This window comes from Leucopleurus acutus (genome assembly GCF_964270905.1).
Source record: "Leucopleurus acutus genome assembly, chromosome: 18".
Classification (NCBI taxonomy): domain Eukaryota; kingdom Metazoa; phylum Chordata; class Mammalia; order Artiodactyla; family Delphinidae; genus Leucopleurus; species Leucopleurus acutus.
This window is the reverse complement of record NC_139160.1, coordinates 11,147,786-11,165,973: the sequence shown is the minus strand read 5'-3', so window position 1 is coordinate 11,165,973 and position 18,188 is coordinate 11,147,786. Positions and strand designations below refer to the sequence as shown.

General features: G+C 36.4%; 1 protein-coding gene across 3 annotated transcripts in view; it reads right to left on the bottom strand.

The window, feature by feature from the left end:
- Positions 1-18,188, bottom strand: part of NBEA (neurobeachin) — a gene marked incomplete at its 5' end in the record, with an annotated part of 627,381 nt that overhangs the window by 419,668 nt on the left and 189,525 nt on the right. For all 3 annotated transcript variants that reach the window (XM_082859302.1, XM_082859301.1, XM_082859303.1), the window contains 6 exons: positions 8,276-8,429; positions 10,800-11,017; positions 12,935-13,951; positions 15,965-16,157; positions 17,004-17,127; positions 17,382-17,463. In XM_082859302.1, the coding sequence (XP_082715428.1) occupies positions 8,276-8,429; positions 10,800-11,017; positions 12,935-13,951; positions 15,965-16,157; positions 17,004-17,127; positions 17,382-17,463 (1,788 nt within the window). The remainder of the gene's footprint in view (positions 1-8,275; positions 8,430-10,799; positions 11,018-12,934; positions 13,952-15,964; positions 16,158-17,003; positions 17,128-17,381; positions 17,464-18,188) is intronic.

Below are 18,188 nucleotides of genomic sequence, written 5' to 3'. Positions count from 1 at the left end.
CACACCCTATGCCAAACAACTAGCAAGACAGGAACACAACCCCACCCATTAGCAGAGAGGCTGCCTAAAATCATAATGAGGTGACAGATACCCCAAAACACAGCACCAGAAGTGGACCTGCCCACCAGAAAGACAAGATCCAGCCTCATCCACCAGAACACAGGCACTAGTCCCCTCCACCAGGAAGCCTACACAACCCACTGAACCAACTTTAGCCACTGGGGACAGACACCCAAAACAACGGGAACTACGAACCTGCAGCCTGCAAAAAGGAGACCCCACACAAAGTAAGATAAGCAAAATGAGCAGACAGAGAAACACACAGCAGATGAAGGAGCAAGATAAAAACCCACCAGACCTAACAAATGAAGAGGAAATAGGCAGTCTACCTGAAAAAGAATTCAGAATAATGATAGTAAAGATGATCCAAAATCTTGGAAATAGAATAGACAAAATGCAAGAAACATTTAACAAGGACCTAGAAGAACTAAAGGTGAAACAAGCAACGATGAACAACACAATAAATGAAATTAAAAATACTCTAGATAGGATCAATAGCAGAATAACTGAGGCAGAAGAACGGATAAGTGACGTGGAAGATAAAATAGTGGAAATAACTACTGCAGAGCAGAATAAAGAAAAAAGAATGAAAAGAACTAAGGACAGTCTCAGAGACATCTCGGACAACATTAAATGCACCAACATTTGAATTATAGGGGTTCCAGAAGAAGAAGAGAAAAAGAAAGGGACTGAGGAAATATTTGAAGAGATTATAGCTGAAAACTTCCCTAATATGGGAAAGAAAATAGTTAATCCAGTCCCTGAAGCACTGAGAGTCTCATACAGGATAAATCCAGGGAGAAACACGCCAAGACACATATTAATCAAACAGTCAAAAATTAAATACAGGGCTTCCCTGGTGGCGCAGCGGTTGGGAGTCCGCCTGCCGATGCAGGGGACGCGGGTTCGTGCCCTGGTCCGGGAAGATCTCACGTGCCGTGGAGCGGCTGGGCCCGTGGGCCATGGCCGCTGAGCCTGCGCGTCTGGAGTCTGTGCTCCGCAACGGGAGAGGCCACAGCAGTGAGAGGCCCACGTACCACAAAAAAAAAAAAAAAAAAAAAAAAAATTAAATACAAAGAAAACATATTAAAAACAGCAAGGGAAAAACAACAAATAACAGACAAGGGAATCCCCATAAGGTTAACAGCTGATCTTTCAGCAGAAACTCTGCAAGCCAGAAGGGACTGGCAGGACATATCTAAAGTGATGAAGGAGAAAAACCTGCAACCAAGATTACTCTACCCAAGATTACTCTACCCAGCAAGGATCTCATCCAGATTTGACGGAGAAATTAAAACCTTTACAGACAAGCAAAAGCTGAGAGAGTTCAGCACCACCAAACCAGCTTTACAAAAAATGCTAAAGGAACTTCTCTAGGCAAGAAACACAAGAGAAGCTAAAGACCTACAATAACGAACCCAAAACAATTAAGAAAATGGGAATAGGAACATACATATCAATAATTACCTTAAACGTAAATCGACTAAATGCTCCCACCAAAAGACACAGACCGGCTGAATGGATACAAAAACAAGACCCATATATATGCTGTCTACAAGAGACCCACTTCAAACCTAGAGATATACAGACTGAAAGTAAGGGGATGGAAAAAGATATTCCATGCAAATGGAAACCAAAAGAAAGCTGGACTCGCAATTCTCATATCAGACAAAATAGACTTTCAAATAAAGACTATTACAAGAGACAAGAGACAAAGAAGGACACTACAAAATGATCAAGGGATCAATCCAAGAAGAAGATCTAACAATTGTAAATATTTATGCACCCAACATAGGAGCACCTCAATACATAAGGCAAATACTAACAGCCATTAATCGACACTAACACATTCACAGTAGGGGACTTTAACACCCCACTTTCACCAATGGACAGATCATCCAAAATGAAAATAAATAAGGAAACACAAGCTTTAAATGATACATTAAACAAGATGGACTTAATTCATATTTATAGGACATTCCATCCAAAAACAACAGAATACACATTTTTCTCAAGTGCTCATGGAACATTCTCCAGGATAGATCATATCTTGGGTCACAAATCAAGCCTTGGTAAATTTAAGAAAATTGAAATTGTATCAAGTATCTTTTCCGACCACAATGCTATGAGACTAGATATCAATTACAGGAAAAGATCTGTAAAAAATACAAACACATGGAGGCTAAACAATACACTACTTAATAACGAAGTGATCACTGAAGAAATCAAAGAGGAAATAAAAAAATACCTAAAAACAAATGACAATGGAGACACGACGACCCAAAACCTATGGGATGCCGCAAAAGCACTTCTAAGAGGGAAGTTTATAGCAATACAATCCTACTTTAAGAAACAGGAAGCATCTCGAATAAACAACCTAACCTTGCACCTAAAGCAATTAGAGAAAGAAGAACAAAAAAACCCCAAAGTTAGCAGAAGGAAATAAATAATAAAAATCAGATCAAAAATAAACGAAAAAGGAATGAAGGAAATGATAGCAAGATCAATAAAACAAAAAGCTGGTTCTCTGAGAAGATAAACCAAATTGATAAACCATTAGCCAGACTCATCAAGAAAAAAAGGGAGAAGACTCAAATCAATAGAATTAGAAATGAAAAAGGAGAAGTAACAACTGACATTGCAGGAATACATAAGAACATGGGAGATTACCACAAGCAACTCTATGCCAATAAAATGGACAACCTGGAAGAAATGGACAAATTCTTAGAAATGCACAACCTGCCAAGACTGAATCAGGAACAAATAGAAAATATGAACAGAGCAATCACAAGCACTGAAATTGAAACTGTGATTCAGAATCTTCCAACAAACAAAAGCCCAGGACCAGATGGCTTCACAGGCGAATTCTATCAAACATTTAGAGAAGACGTAACACCTATCCTTCACAAACTCTTCCAAAATATAGCAGAGGGAGGAACACTCCCAAGCTCATTCTACAAGGCCACTATTACCCTGATACCAAAACCAGACAAGGGCGTCACAAAGAGAGAAAACTACAGGCCAATATCACTGATGAACATAGATGCAAAAATCCTCAACAAAATACTAGCAAACAGAATCCAACAGCACATTAAAAGGATCATACACCAGGCTTCCCTGGTGGCGCAGTGGTTGAGAGTCCGCCTGTTGATGCAGGTGACATGGGTTCGTGCCCCAGTCCGGGAAGATCCGACATGCCGCGGAGCGGCTGGGCCCGTGAGCCATGGCCCCTGAGCCTGCACGTCCAGAGCTTGTGCTCCGCAATGGGAGAGGCCACAACAGTGAGAGGCCCGCGTACCACCAAAAAAAAAAAGTATCATACACCATCATCAAGTGGGGTTTATTCCAGGAATGCAAGGATTCTTCAATATACACAAATCAATCAACGTGATACACCATATTAACAAATTGAAGGAGAAAAACCATATGATCATCTCAATAGATGCAGAGAAAGCTTTCAACAAAATTCAACACCCATTTATGATAAAAACCCTGCAGAAAGTAGGCATAGAGGGAACTTTCCTCAACATAATAACGGCCATATATGACAAACCCACAGCCAATATCGTACTCAATGGTGAAAAACTGAAAGCATTTCCACTAAGATCAGGAACAAGACAAGGCTGCCCACTCTCACCACTCTTATTCAACATAGTTTTGGAAGTTTTAGTCACAGCAGAGAAGAAAAGGAAATAAAAGGAATCCATATCAGAAAAGAAGAAGTAAAGCTGTCACTGCATATGACATGATACTATACATAGAGAATCCTAATGATGCTACCAGAAAACTACTAGAGGTAATCAATGAATTTGGTAAAGTAGCAGGATACAAAATGAATGCACAGAAATCTCTGGCATTCCTATACACTAAGGATGAAAAATCTGAAAGTGAAATCAGAAAACACTCCCATTTACCATTGCAACAAAAAGAATAAAATATCTAGAAATAGGGCTTCCCTGGTGGCACAGTGGTTAACAGTCCACCTGCCAATGCAGGTGACATGGGTTCGTGCCCCGGTCTGGGAAGATCCCACATGCCGTGGAGCGGCTGGGCCCGTGAGCCATGGCCACTGTGCGGGCGCGTCCAGAGCCTGTGCTCCGCAATGGGAGAGGCCACAACAGTGAGAGGCCCACATACCAAAAAATATATATATATATATATCTAGGAATAAACCTACCTAAGGAGACAAAAGACCTGTATGCAGAAAATTATAAGACACTGATGAAAGAAATTAAAGATGATACAAATAGATGGAGAGATATACCATGTTCTTGGATTGGAAGAATCAACATTGTGAACATGACTCTACTACCCAAAGCAATCTACACATTCAATGCAATCCCTATCAAACTACCACTGGCATTTTTCACAGAACTAGAACAAAAAATTTCACAATTTCCATGGAAACACAAAAGACCCCGAATAGCCAAAGCAATCTTGAGAACGAAAAACGGAGCTGGAGGAATCAGGCTCCCTGACTTCAGACTATACTACAAAGCTACAGTAATCAAGACAGTATGGTACTGGCACAAAAACAGAAATATAGATCAATGGAACAGGATAGAAAGCCCAGAGATAAACCCACACACATATGGTCACCTTATCTTTGATAAAGGAGGCAGGAATGTACAGTGGAGAAAGGACAGCCTCTTCAATAAGTGGTGCTAGGAAAACTGGACAGGTACATGTAAAAGTATGAGATTAGATCACTCCCTAACACCATACACAAAAATAAGCTCAAAATGGATTAAAGACCTAAATGTAAGGCCAGAAACTATCAAATACTTAGAGGAAAACATAGGCAGAAGACTCTATGACATAAATCACAGCAAGATGCTTTTTGACCCACCTCTTAGAGAAATGGAAATAAAAACAAAAATAAACAAATGGGACCTAATGAAACTTCAAAGCTTTTGCACAGCAAAGGAAACCATAAATAAAACCAAAAGACAACCCTCAGAATGGGAGAAAATATTTGCAAATGAAGCAACTGACAAAGCATTAATCTCCGATATTTACAAGCAGCTCAATAACAAAAAAACAAACAACCCAATCCAAAAATGGGCAGAAGACCTAAATAGACATTTCTCCAAAGAAGACATATAGACTGCCAACAAACACATGAAAGAATGCTCAACATCATTAATCATTAGAGAAATGCAAATCAAAACTACAATGAGATATCATCTCACACCAGTCAGAATGGCCATCTTCAAAAAATCTAGAAACAATAAATGCTGGAGAGGGTGTGGAGAAAAGGGAACACTCTTGCACCGCTGGTGGAAATGTGAATTGGTACAGCCACTATGGAGAACAGTATGGAGGTTCCTTAAAAAACTACAAATAGAACTACCGTATGACCCAGCAATCCCACTACTGGGCATATACCCTGAGAAAACCATAATTCAAAAAGAGTCATGTACTAAAATGTTCATTGCAGCTCTATTTACAATAGCCCGGAGATGGAAACAACCTAAGTGTCCATCATCGCATGAATGGATAAAGAAGATGTGGTACATATATAGAATGGAATATTACTCAGCCATAAAAAGAAACAAAAGTGAGCTATTTGTAATGAGGTGGATGGACCTAGAGTCTGTCATACAGAGTGAAGTAAGTCAGAAAGAGAAAGACAAATACCGTATGCTAACACATATGTATGGAATTTAAGAAAAAAAAAATGTCATGAAGAACCTAGGGGTAAGACAGGAATAAAGACACAGACCTACTAAAGAATGGACTTGAGGATATGGGGAGGGGGAAGGGTAAGCTGTGACAAAGTGAGAGAGTGGCATGGACATATACACACTACCAAACGTAAAATAGCTAGCTAGTGGGAAGCAGCCGCATAGCACAGGGAGATTAGCTCGGTGCTTTGTGACCACCTAGAGGGGTGGGATAGGGAGGGTGGGAGGGAGGGAGACGCAAGAGGGAAGAGATATGGGAACATATGTATATGTATAACTGATTCACTTTGTTATAAAGCAGAAACTAACACACCATTGTAAAGCAATTATACTCCAATAAAGATGTAAAAATAAAAGCAAATTGGGGTAGTGACATATTATTTAAATCATATTGTTTATTGAAACTTCATTAATTATTTTCTCTATTTTGATAGAGATCTAGTTTTAAAATGTGGAAGACTAGTAATGTGAATATTTCAAATCTATACAAATTTTTATGTCTACTGCTAATTTTTTTATAAAGGTCATTTTTGTTCTACAGAAAATTTTAAAACAATATTATATTTTAAAGTATATTTCAGTATAACATTTTAAAATTTCCTGACAACAAATGTTAATTTATAAGACATAAAAAAATTTATAGGATGAAGAAAAATGCCAGGATGAATCATTAAGTCACTCTTCAATGCATAGAAGAGGGAAAAAACAAAACAAAGCCTCTTCCTGCCTCAATATTAGAATGTATTTTTAACATCACATATAACTCTCAATTTATCAGAATTTGGTATAAATCATAGAGGAAATCAGAGATTAAAGAGAAGGGATGGTATGTTAATCTCACAGGATACCTGCACTCTTCACACACCATCAACTACTTTTCTTCCTGATTCAATTTCCTTGGTCAGCTGCTAATTTCAAGAATGCCCTAATTAGGACCTGTTCTGCTGCACTCCCTGCTGAACTAGCCTTCTTGCCTTTGGAGACCCGAATAAATTCATGGATGAAATAGAAGTATATGTGCCTGTGAGGGGGAGGTGTGCTGAGGATACATTCTTTTTGCTGCCAATACTTAAGTTTCAGTGCTGCTCTAGGGGTGGTGGCAAAGGGACAGCGAGAAAAAGAGTCATGTAGAGAAAACTTGTTAATGATGAAATAAAGCCAGAGATCAATTTGGAAACACTGCCTCATCAAGTAAAACACATCTTAATAAAACAGCAAGTTTCTCTCTGGAAAAAGGATATATTTGGGGCTAATGGATGAGCTTCCAATGTGGTAGCAAGAACACAGTTAATATGAGAAGCAGAATTCTATATTCTTTCCCATCTGAGCAATTAGCTAGAGTCTGTTTTTTCAAAAATATGAATCAGAGAGATTTTTTAAAAGACAGCTAAAATATAGTTATTTATCTATTATATTTTAAATGACATAGGTAACATTATTTCAAACTTATATTAATACATTTCAATGTTTTATTAGAGAAAGTCTGTATTTTTAAAAAATAAATGTTGAACCAGTAAATCATGTCACATGAAAATTCTAAAAGATGCCATATGGCTAACATAAAGTTTTTTGAGGTTTTTAAGGATTATGAAATTTTTCAGGTACAGAAAAAATTGTCATTTATACTTTTTCTATCTGAGGTACCTAAGTTTTAAATAAGAAACACTCTAAGAATTCAATCATTCGATTCTCTTTTTGAAGCAAATTACTGGCTTCAAGATTAAATCTCAGAGATCAGAAGTGTAACACTCCTATATATCATTTAAAATAATATTAAGTTTAAAAGTAATAGTTCAGGGGCTTCCCTGGTGGCGCAGTGGTTGAGCGTCTGCCTGCCAATGCAGGGGACACGGGTTCGTGCCCCGGTCCGGGAAGATCCCACATGCTGTGGAGCGGCTGGGCCCGTGAGCCACAACTACTGAGCCTGCGCGTCTGGAGCTTGTGCTCCGCAACAAGTGAGGCCGCGGCAGTGAGAGGCCCGCGCACCGCGATGAAGAGTGGCCCCCGCTCGCCGCAACTAGAGAAAGCCCACGCACAGAAAAGAAGACCCAGCACAGCCAAAAATAAATAAATAAATGAAATTTAAAAAAAAAAAAAAAAGTAATAGTTCAAGCAAGTCATGAGACTGAATGTCTAAAGATGACTTTTTCTAAATTTAGATTCGACTCTAATTATCATACAATAAACATGTACTTGTATTTAGAACTTCAAGATTTACAGAACAAAGATTTTAACAGTTTATTATAATGTAGATTTGGAGAGAGAAACAATATATAGAAAATAAAGCTAAATCATTCATAGTTATTGCTCTTCCTAAGGCATGTTCATCAGAATTACCAGAGAAATATGTTCATAAATGCACACAGCTGGAACCCAAGACTGACAATTAAAAGAGGTGAGAATACAAATATATATAATTTTAAATTATATGGTTAAAAAGTTTCCTTGTTTATAGTATAGAACACCACTGACACACTCTAGTAATGTAATTATAAAACATAACCACTAGATGGAGGCAAAGTACTTACAGTTGGTGATGTTGCAGCAGAGAGCAAAGGTAAAATTCCTCCACAAGCAATGATGATGTTGTCTACCATTTGGGAAATGAGGTGAATTGTGTTATGTACAAAAATAATATTTTCATTGCTATTGACAAAATCCATTACAGACTTTGTGGAATGGCTAAAATGGCAGAAAAACAAAGCAGAAATGAACATTTCTTTGGTTTAAGAATTAGAAGTTTAGATTTTATTTATAATGCCATTTTTAAAGTGAAAAATAAGAGCTAGACAAATTTAAAATGGAGTTATTAGAAAAGAAAATAACTTACAATTGAGATGTCATATTACCAAAAACTTAGCATTCATTTCAGCATGGATTTTTTGTGTGTGTCCAAGTATAATAATTTATTATTTTGTTTCTGCTTTTAAAATACAGTGCATTAACTTGATTCAAAGACATATGACTAGGTCAATGAATTTGGCTAAAAAAATTTATTCTTGCCAAAGCTTGTTGTTTGGTATTGAAAGGCAGAACAAGTGAATAGTTAGCTGACAATTTGTTGTATCACCATACTGCAGCTCCGGCTTTGACCAGCTGTACTGAAAATGTATACTGCTAGCCACAGAAGTGATAACGATAGGGGAGTATAAATGAGTCAGTAAAATTCAAGTACTTACTGAATAAAAAAAGGAAAAAAGACCTCAAAGGTCAGCAGTGCAGCTCTGCCATACAAAACATTCGCTATAGATTCTCAGAGAAATACACTGCTTTAGTTTGGTATCCGTCAAGAATACGAACTATTCTCTAACAGAAAAAAAGAGATTACTCCACAATCAAATTTAAGTCAATGATTCTCACCTTTTAAGAACTGCAAAATATCATCTAATATATCTTAGATCTCAGGATGTTTTCTCTTGTCCTAAAAATTAAAGTACTATCTATCTTTTACATTTTTTTAAATTATGTAAAATTCTGTCTGGGAAATTTTATGAGAGTCCATGAAAGAAAACACAGAAAGACACACACAGTATAAAGGGACGGATAGTTGAGTATCATTCATTTGGGGGATACTAACATGGCAATTAGTAAATTACACTGTATCTCTCCATACACTGATACTCATGTTAGTAGTAACGTATTTCATGGTATTCCAGTCTCATTTACCATCCCTAGGTAACTTAGCATATAACATTAGCAATGGAAAGACCACTGTTTCTACCACATAAGTAGACTAAGGACAAACTGACCAAATAAAATCAGAACTAAAAACTTTCTACGGCAGACACTGATTGCTTGCATGATAGTTATTCCTTATTCCCTGCTAACACAATCTAGATTTTGTTCTATTATTGAGCTACATCTGGTACAGGAAAGACTGGCTTCACCACAGCTACTAGGTTGGTAACCAGTATTGCTCCATGGAGGCCAATCATTATAATCCCATTCCCTTTTGCTGGTGACTCAGAGAATAGCATATGATCCTACTGACACATGAGACATAAGAAGGAAATTTCTTGAGGGGCTTCTGTTAGAAAAAAGAGAAGAAGAAGAAGAGAATAAGAGGAAGAGGAGAAGAAGAAAGAGGAGAGAGGAGGAGGGAGAGAGAGAGAGACAAGGAAAAGGAGGAAGGAAGAAGGGGGTGAAGGAGGAAGAAGAGTCCTGCCCTCTAGTTGGGGTAAGTTTCCTATGTTGACTTGATTCTGGGAGCTGAAGCAGCCACCTTGAATCTCAGAAGGATAACTAGGAGAAGCAGAGAAACTCACTTAAGTCCACTGTTAAGAAACTCACTCATAGTCCATTGTGCCACTGATTGTTCAAGTCACTGATGGTGGGGTACTGTTACTGACAGACATCAACTACCTAATTTATCTGCATGAACACATGACACTCTCATAACTGATTAATTTGTTGCATATTTGCTATTAGAAAATTAAATTGAAATTGAGGCAAGGTAATTTTAAAATTTATGAAGACTTTGTTTTCTTTCTTGTAACTTATTCAATTTATTTGAACTGAAAAAATAAAACAATTGAACAGTTTTCTTCACTGTTTTCCTTAAATGATTATATGTGAAATGATATCCACTTACCACGTAAATGGTATAAGCTCTAAAAATAGATGTCTAAGCTGATTTTTAATTTTATTTCAGCACTATGTGTCAAATCTTATCACCAAGAATAAATGTAGTACATGGTATTAATTTTAACAGGGAAAGATAGAAATGTAGAAATTTATTTGAACCAGTTCTGAACCTTTTCTTGGTTAAAACTCTTTTTTATAATAACCTGGCAATGCTAGATTTCAAAAATTGGCTAATTAACTGTCTTAAGCCTAAATTCTTGGTTAGCCTTTAATTTGACCCACCCCAGGACTCATAATCATTATGAAAATATTTATGTTTATATAAAAATGTTCAAGTTTGATTATTTTTAATAAATTTGTGAGATTTTTAATGATAGAATTCGCTATTCATCAGTCGATGCCACCAATTTTAAGATATTCATTTTTCAACTGGAATTAGTCTTAGTTATAGAAAAGAAGTATTTCTACCTCCTCCAAACATGTACATCTGTTTCTAATGCAAATAGCAAATCGGTGAGAAGTCGCTGGTGCATTGGAGACCATTTAAACTCAGGAATACGAAACATTGTAGTTCGTGGACCTGGGCTGAACTGGCGCCGCTGTTCCTCAGTCATTGGCATTCCTCGAAATCCTAAATCAACTCGGAGATCTCTGTCTTGTTGTGTGATAGACCGACCCTGAACAGCCTGGAGACAGAAAAGGGGAACATTTGTAGAGTGAAAAAGAAACACCTGATTTCAAAATGAAAATAGTAAGTACAGTTAAGTGAGTAAAGCTTTTGCATATGACTTTAGTAGGTTAGTATATTTTACATTTATTATTCACCTGGTGATTCCCTGCACAGGAACCTTTCTGAGAAGAAAAGGCTATTATTATTATTTTTATTTTGCTGCCTCAGAAACTAGGCAAGGGAACCTAATACTTAAGTTTAACACCAAAGTTCACATTGAAAACCAGATCCTCTCTAGCCCTCTTTATGAGTCTTTACATTAGACCACATTTCTTCCTTATAAAAGTGAGTCTATACTCAAAGTGAAGAATACTGGGTATATATCATCAACTAATTGTAATTAGAAACACAAGATTAAAAGAAATATTACTTGTACAGATGCAAGTTAACTTCAAAGTCTATTTCACTCAAAATACTTCGATTTAGAAAAATAAATGCCTTTTCTACGTTAGAAAACCAGATAAATGCCTGTGAACTTTGAGTGAAAACCAGGCAAGCCTAGAGATTATTATGCTCAGTAAACAATGCACCATACTTTCCTTTATTTTAAACCTGGACTTAATTCAGTATTTCCATCCCCCGCCAATTACCACTGTAACACAACTGCCACAAAAATGGAAATGGCAGTATTTAGTAGAGAAAAAAATATATATCTTTTCCACACACAGAATATATTTTCAACGATTCTGAGTACAAAGACACTAGTGAGGTATGGTTTACTCTCTGTAACCTAACTCTAATGGACACATGTTAAATGATTCTTTGATGACATTAAAAGGTGAATGGAGGGCTTCCCTGGTGGCGCAGTGGTTGAGAGTCCGCCTGCCGATGCAGGGGACACGGGTTCGTGCCCCGGTCCGGGAAGATCCCACATGCCTTGGAGCGGCTGGGCCCGTGAGCCATGGCCGCTGGGGCTGCGTGTCTGGAGCCTGCGCTCCGCAACGGGAGAAGCCACAACAGTGAGAGGCCCGCGTACCACAAAAAAAAAAAAAAAAAAGGTGAATGGAAAACCGAGGCAACAACAACAAAAAACAAGTCATAAAGGGTAAAAGTTTTCTTCAGTTCTTAACCATAAGGTATTATCTAGTCTAGAAAATAAGTATAAACTCAGTGCTCAACAATTAAAATTCATATCAGAAAACATCATCTGTTTTTAGCTTTAGTATGGTGAGGCCCAAACTGCAGCACTAACATTTCCTCACCACCAAGCCTGAGAATCTCTAATTTTCTCATATGAATCCCTATCCATGTGGCTATAAAGAAAATTCTCACTGTTAATAATTCCAAATTTTCTCAGCCATATTACCTACCTCACAGGGTTGTTGTGAGAATTAAATCTGATAACATATAGCACAGTGCCTGGAACATAGTAGGCACTTGATAAATAACAGTTCCCTTTTCCCTTCCCCTTCATTTCATTTATCAGTTCAATCTGGGCTCCAAGTCCTCTTTTCTATAATCCACAGAACAGGGTTGGGCCTGAAGCTCAAAAGGTTAAAATTAATCACGTATTCAGAATGAAGATCTCGAATACAAATGTGTAAATGTGGTCACAGAGCCATAAAATGTTCAAACTGGTAGAGACCTTAAAGGTCATATTTCAATCTGGTACAACCTCTTGCACTGTATGAGAAAATTCAGGCCCAGAGAGGTTGAGCAAAGTTACACAGACAGAATGTGGCAGAGTTGGATATATGATTCAGGTATTTTAAATTTCTTTTATCTATAGAACCATACTACTCAATTCCATAAATTATTATGCTATCATAATTAAATATAAACATGGTGTGACTCATAAGAAATTACTCTGCTTTGGTGCTAACAACTCTATATCTATTCAATGCATCTTCAGAACACACGTAGGATGACTTACTTGCGTTGTAGCAGTGGTCTGGATTTTACGGATTTCCTTTCCTGATTCTTTGCCATCATCAGATCTCTCAGTGTCTGAAATTACACTTCCTGCATCAATATTTGGTACAATTCTGCTACCAGAAGATTCAGTTTCCAGAGTCGTAGCAGTCATTTCAGCATACTCTAACCCTTTAGATGATGATGCTAAGTCTCTTTCAGAAACACTGCTCATTCCATCTGAAGTTGTATGGATTTTGAACTCTTTTTCTTCTATTATGCTTGATGTACAAGTTAAGTCTACACTACCGGTCATGTGAGCAAGCAATCCAAGATCATCACCAACACCAAGATGTACTTGTGTGTCCTGAATATTTGGAATAATGTGATTGCTAGAAAGTTCAGGAAGGAGTTTCTCCTCCTGTTTGGGTATTTTATCAAAGAGAAATGATGTGCTACTGTTGGGAAGTTCATCCTTCTCATCTGCTAATGTTATCAATGGACCGTTATCCTTTTCCTCATTTTTTTTAATGATACCAACACTTCCATGTACATTGTTCTGGAGTTTCTCAACAGCAGCACTGTATACATTATCCAACAAAGATTCAACCTCCACAAGAGCACCATTCTCTGCACCTACTAAAGTTTCTGGTGATAAATCCATATCATCAAGCTTCACTTCTGTTGCTTCCACTTTCTCTGCTTTTATATCAACTAAAAGATCGTGCACTTCCACGTGTACAGCACTTCCCGGTCTATCTGAATTTCCAAGAATATCATCTGACACTTTTGTTGACATGAGCAAGTCTCTATTGTCTGTGCTGACAGGATAATCTGTCTCACTTTCTGGGCTCTGGCTTTGTGAAAGGTCTTCTATCTCTCGAATTTCCATTCCACCTTTTGCTCCTGTTGTCTGCGATGAGAGACCAGAGATGGTGCTCACATTCCCTTTCTTTCCCTTTTTAATGTTTTCCTCCTCTTGTCTCTGATATTCTTCATACATTTTAGCTAGGTATTCCTTATGTGCTTCATAAGTGACCTTAGGAATGGATAAAGAAAACATTAAGGCATTTTGTATATATTAAGAAGAAAAAAATGACATAAATAAAATTATGATAATAATAGCAAAAATGGTGCAAATAATTTTAAGATTTCAAACACAGTGCATATTAATCCTAAAACAAGTGCTTAGTTTCATCAAGTAATTGGAATAGCATCAAAATAGTCATATATGACTTATTATATGACTTGTCCAAAAACACAGTTAGGTAAACTAGCATTATTAAAGTTTTTTAAATAAAATGATATTTTCTTTTAGGTGAAGTATTTCAATGTTACCCTAGTTAATATGCCAGCTGAACTCCGATATATTCGGGTTATTTGAGCTAAAACAGAGAACTGGCTAATAATACATAATATCCAAAGTACTACCACTACATCATTTTTCTATGACTCAGATGTGTGACTATTGCAACAAGTGAGGTAAAAAAAGACAACACATACCTATAAATATATAGTTATAAAATGTTAAAACTTTACAATTTTATCTTTATATAGGTTACTTTAGTTTGTTACTTTTATATAGGCTTGTTTAGGAATAATCAGTATATAGTTAGGAATAATCAATATATATTTATTGCACAAAGATTTGCAATGAGTTTCCCTATAAAATACTATTTTCAAACTTATTAGTGCAATGATAAAAGTGAGGTGCCAGGGCTTCACTGGTGGCGCAGTGGTTGAGAGTCCGCCTGCCGATGCAGGGGACACGGGTTCGTGCCCTGGACTGGGAAGATCCCAAATGCCGCAGAACAGCTAGGCCCGTGAGCCATGGCCGGGGAGCCTGCGCGTCCGGAGCCTGTGCCCCGCCACGGGAGAGCCCACAACAGTGAGAGGTCTGCGTACCGCAACAACAACAACAAAAAAAGTGAGGTGCCAATATATTATAAAATGTAAATTTGTAACAGAAATAAAAGGTCTTTAAAATAAAAAAAGTTCAAAATCCTTCCTATAGACACATATGATATTGATATTTAAATGATACTATGACAGAATTTTAGGTTGAGGGACCTTTCTCTGAAGATTATCTTAATATAAAACCCCCTTATTTTACAGAAAAGGAAATCAAGTCCCAAAAGCAGGGTTGGTAAACTATGGTTCATGGGTCAAATCTGCTTATCACCTGTTTTGGTAAATAAAATTTTATTAGAACACAGCCATGTTCATTCTTTACATATTGTCTATGGCTATTTTCATACTGCATGACAGAGTTGAGTAGTTGTATCACAGGCTGTACAGCCCACAAAGTCTAAAATATTTACTATCTGCATCTTTAAAAAATTTTTCTGCACAAAAGGATTAAATGAGTTTCCTAATGCCATGAAACTGAATTGTGGCATAGACTGAATCAAAAGCCAACAACTTCAGGCACACATCCTTTTCCTATGACACCACAAGATGAGATATATTAACTCTGAATTTCCAGAATCTAAGGTGTACATACTCTAAATTTTAATTGACTATTTCCTTTTACCAAAAAACAGACCATATTTAAAATATAAACAAACATATAGATTCTTATCATTAAAAATAAAGATAATGCAATTAAAAACACCACTAAACTTAAATACTTTAAATGTATTTATTATTCATTTGGAAATAAAAAAAGTTCTGATTACTTTAAAAAGGCTTAAAAAGTATATATAAGACTCCGTTTCATGAGTAAGAACCAGTAGGGATGTCTGGGTTAAAAGGCTCAGACGCCAGCTCTCAGATCTGCTAGAAAACGTATGTGGGGGGGGTGCCTCGAGAGTGTAAACTTCCTAATTTATAAACCTGAAGTTTCAATTATAGGGTCCCTAAAATACTTCAAGCTTTAAAAGTGTATGAACCGAGAGAGAAAAACAAAAACAAGAACGGAAAAGAAAGAAAATTGGCATAAAGGAATCAGCCATAATGCAAGATGCCCACAAGATGGCACCAGATGAGTGTCTACAGGCATTTAATCCACAGCTGAAATCCTGATGATGTAAAATGTTAAATCCCTTGTTACCTTGGAATGGGCTATTGAGAGAGTATCCACCCAAACTCTCCAGCCTCCCCATTCATATTTGATTGCATGATACAAAAGAATCCGGAAGATATTGTAGACCATCTCCGTAATCTTCTGTTCCTCAGAATTTTTAGGATTGATATAGCCAAGAGAAAACATCCAATCCTGCCACACTGAACACTGCAATAAGCATCTAGTGGGGAGGAAAAATCATTAAAAATTCCTAAATTATATTAGAATTTATTATTTTGAAATTGAGATGAATAGTGAAAATATGATCTGACTTAGATAAAGCAACGTATACAGTCATTCTGCATATTTAATATTTAACCTGGAATGACTTTTCCCATTCTTCTACTTGGAAAAATCCATATTATCATTTAAAATTGCTCTCCCAACTCTCCTAGTGAGATTTAGCTATTGTTTCGCTACTCCCTCATCACATGTAGCACTCACAAGGCACTTAACATATTAGAAATTAATCATCGCTTCACTGTTATCTTTCCAACTGAATTGCACTAAGACTGTACACCAAGACAATCTGTGCAGCACAGTGCTTTATACATGGCAGACATTCAATCAGTAGTTGTTAAATATAAGACTCATGCAGCAACCATGGCTTCATACTGTACCCCATGTCCTAGCTAACCAGCTTTAGAATGCATGACAATAATCAGTTATCAGACCAAGCTGAGAAAAGCATAGATGATCTCAGCAAATCTAACATCATTACATTTAAACTACTGTTGGTGGTAGACAGTTATCAGGAAAAGGGATGGTATATTTTAAATAAGGATTTTTGGATATTTATGTTTATATATACAGTTAAAATATAATAACCATAAAGTTAAATAAAATCATATAAAAATGAAAGTATGCAGATTATATAAAAGAAACAAATGCCTTTTCTAATGATTGAAAGTATTTAGCAAAATAGGAAAGATTTGAAAAATTTTTCTCTGAAAGAGATTGAAAATAAAGGAGAGAAAATAAGATTAGTTAGGAAATAAAGTTTTGTTATAGTATTCAAACTGCTCACCTTCTATTCTCCCGGCTGTTACTGAAAAGTTTTATCATATCAGATAAAAACAAACGACGAACTTCCATCAGTTCTGCACTTGGTGTAGAGTTTTTTAACAAAGTTGCCACTACCTTAAGAATCACTGCAAATGAACAAAAAATTATAGTAAAGATTTATAACTACATCATATCTTCTGCTCAAAAAATATTTACTGATTTTCTACTAAATGCTTAGAACTATGGTAGGTGAGTTGTAAGTGTCATAAATGAAACTATGTGAACGCCATACCGACTGAGGTGGTTAGCAAAAGTTTTGATTTAGTTTTGATTTATTTTCACATGTTACCATGTTACATGTTACTACTGCATTACAATAAAGAATTGCTGGTTTGCTCACTTGGATTCTGAATTTTCACTGTAGAATCTGGCTCTGGATGTGGTTTGTGTACAACTTGAGTACATACTTGCTCTGTCAAAATCTGAAAGATGAAGAATTTGAATTTCATTTAGAAATAAATTATAATTGCAAATTATAGATATACAAAGACTCTGCAAAAAAAAATGTCAATTTGCTCAAATCAAAAGAAGCATCTCTTCTAAGGGTCTCCTAGTGAATTCCACATACTTCTAAACTCTTTAATTCTATAGTCTTCAGATTTTTACAGATAAAGACAAAACCAGGACCAATATCTATAGAAAGAAAGATTAATTAGGAGCTCCAAGAATTAACTCTGTTTGAAATCACTTTTCAGTGTACATCTTTAATACTTTTAAGTTGTGAACTGTAAACATTTGACTGTTATTTCATCATTAATAAAAAAAAAACCTTAGAAAATCAGTAAGTAAGAAAATAATGTCTGAGCCTGGGTCCTAATAACTTCAAGTGAAGTGTGATATGGGAAAAATCTTTATAAAAAATGTGGCTCATTGTCATTTACCAATGAGTTTTTTTTTAAACTTCTTTCAAATAACAAAAAATGACAAAAGTTGACCAAACAAAGGAAAGACAGACTCTAAACCATTTACTAATTTTTCCACCGACATCCAGGCTCTATGAGTACAGGATTCTTATACCTCTTTTTCACTGCTACATTCCTAGCAATTAGCAAAGTGCCTAACACACTGCCAGCAGTCAATAAACATATGTTACATTTAAGAATGAATAGCTTAATTATATATAAAATATGGATATATGACTCTTTAC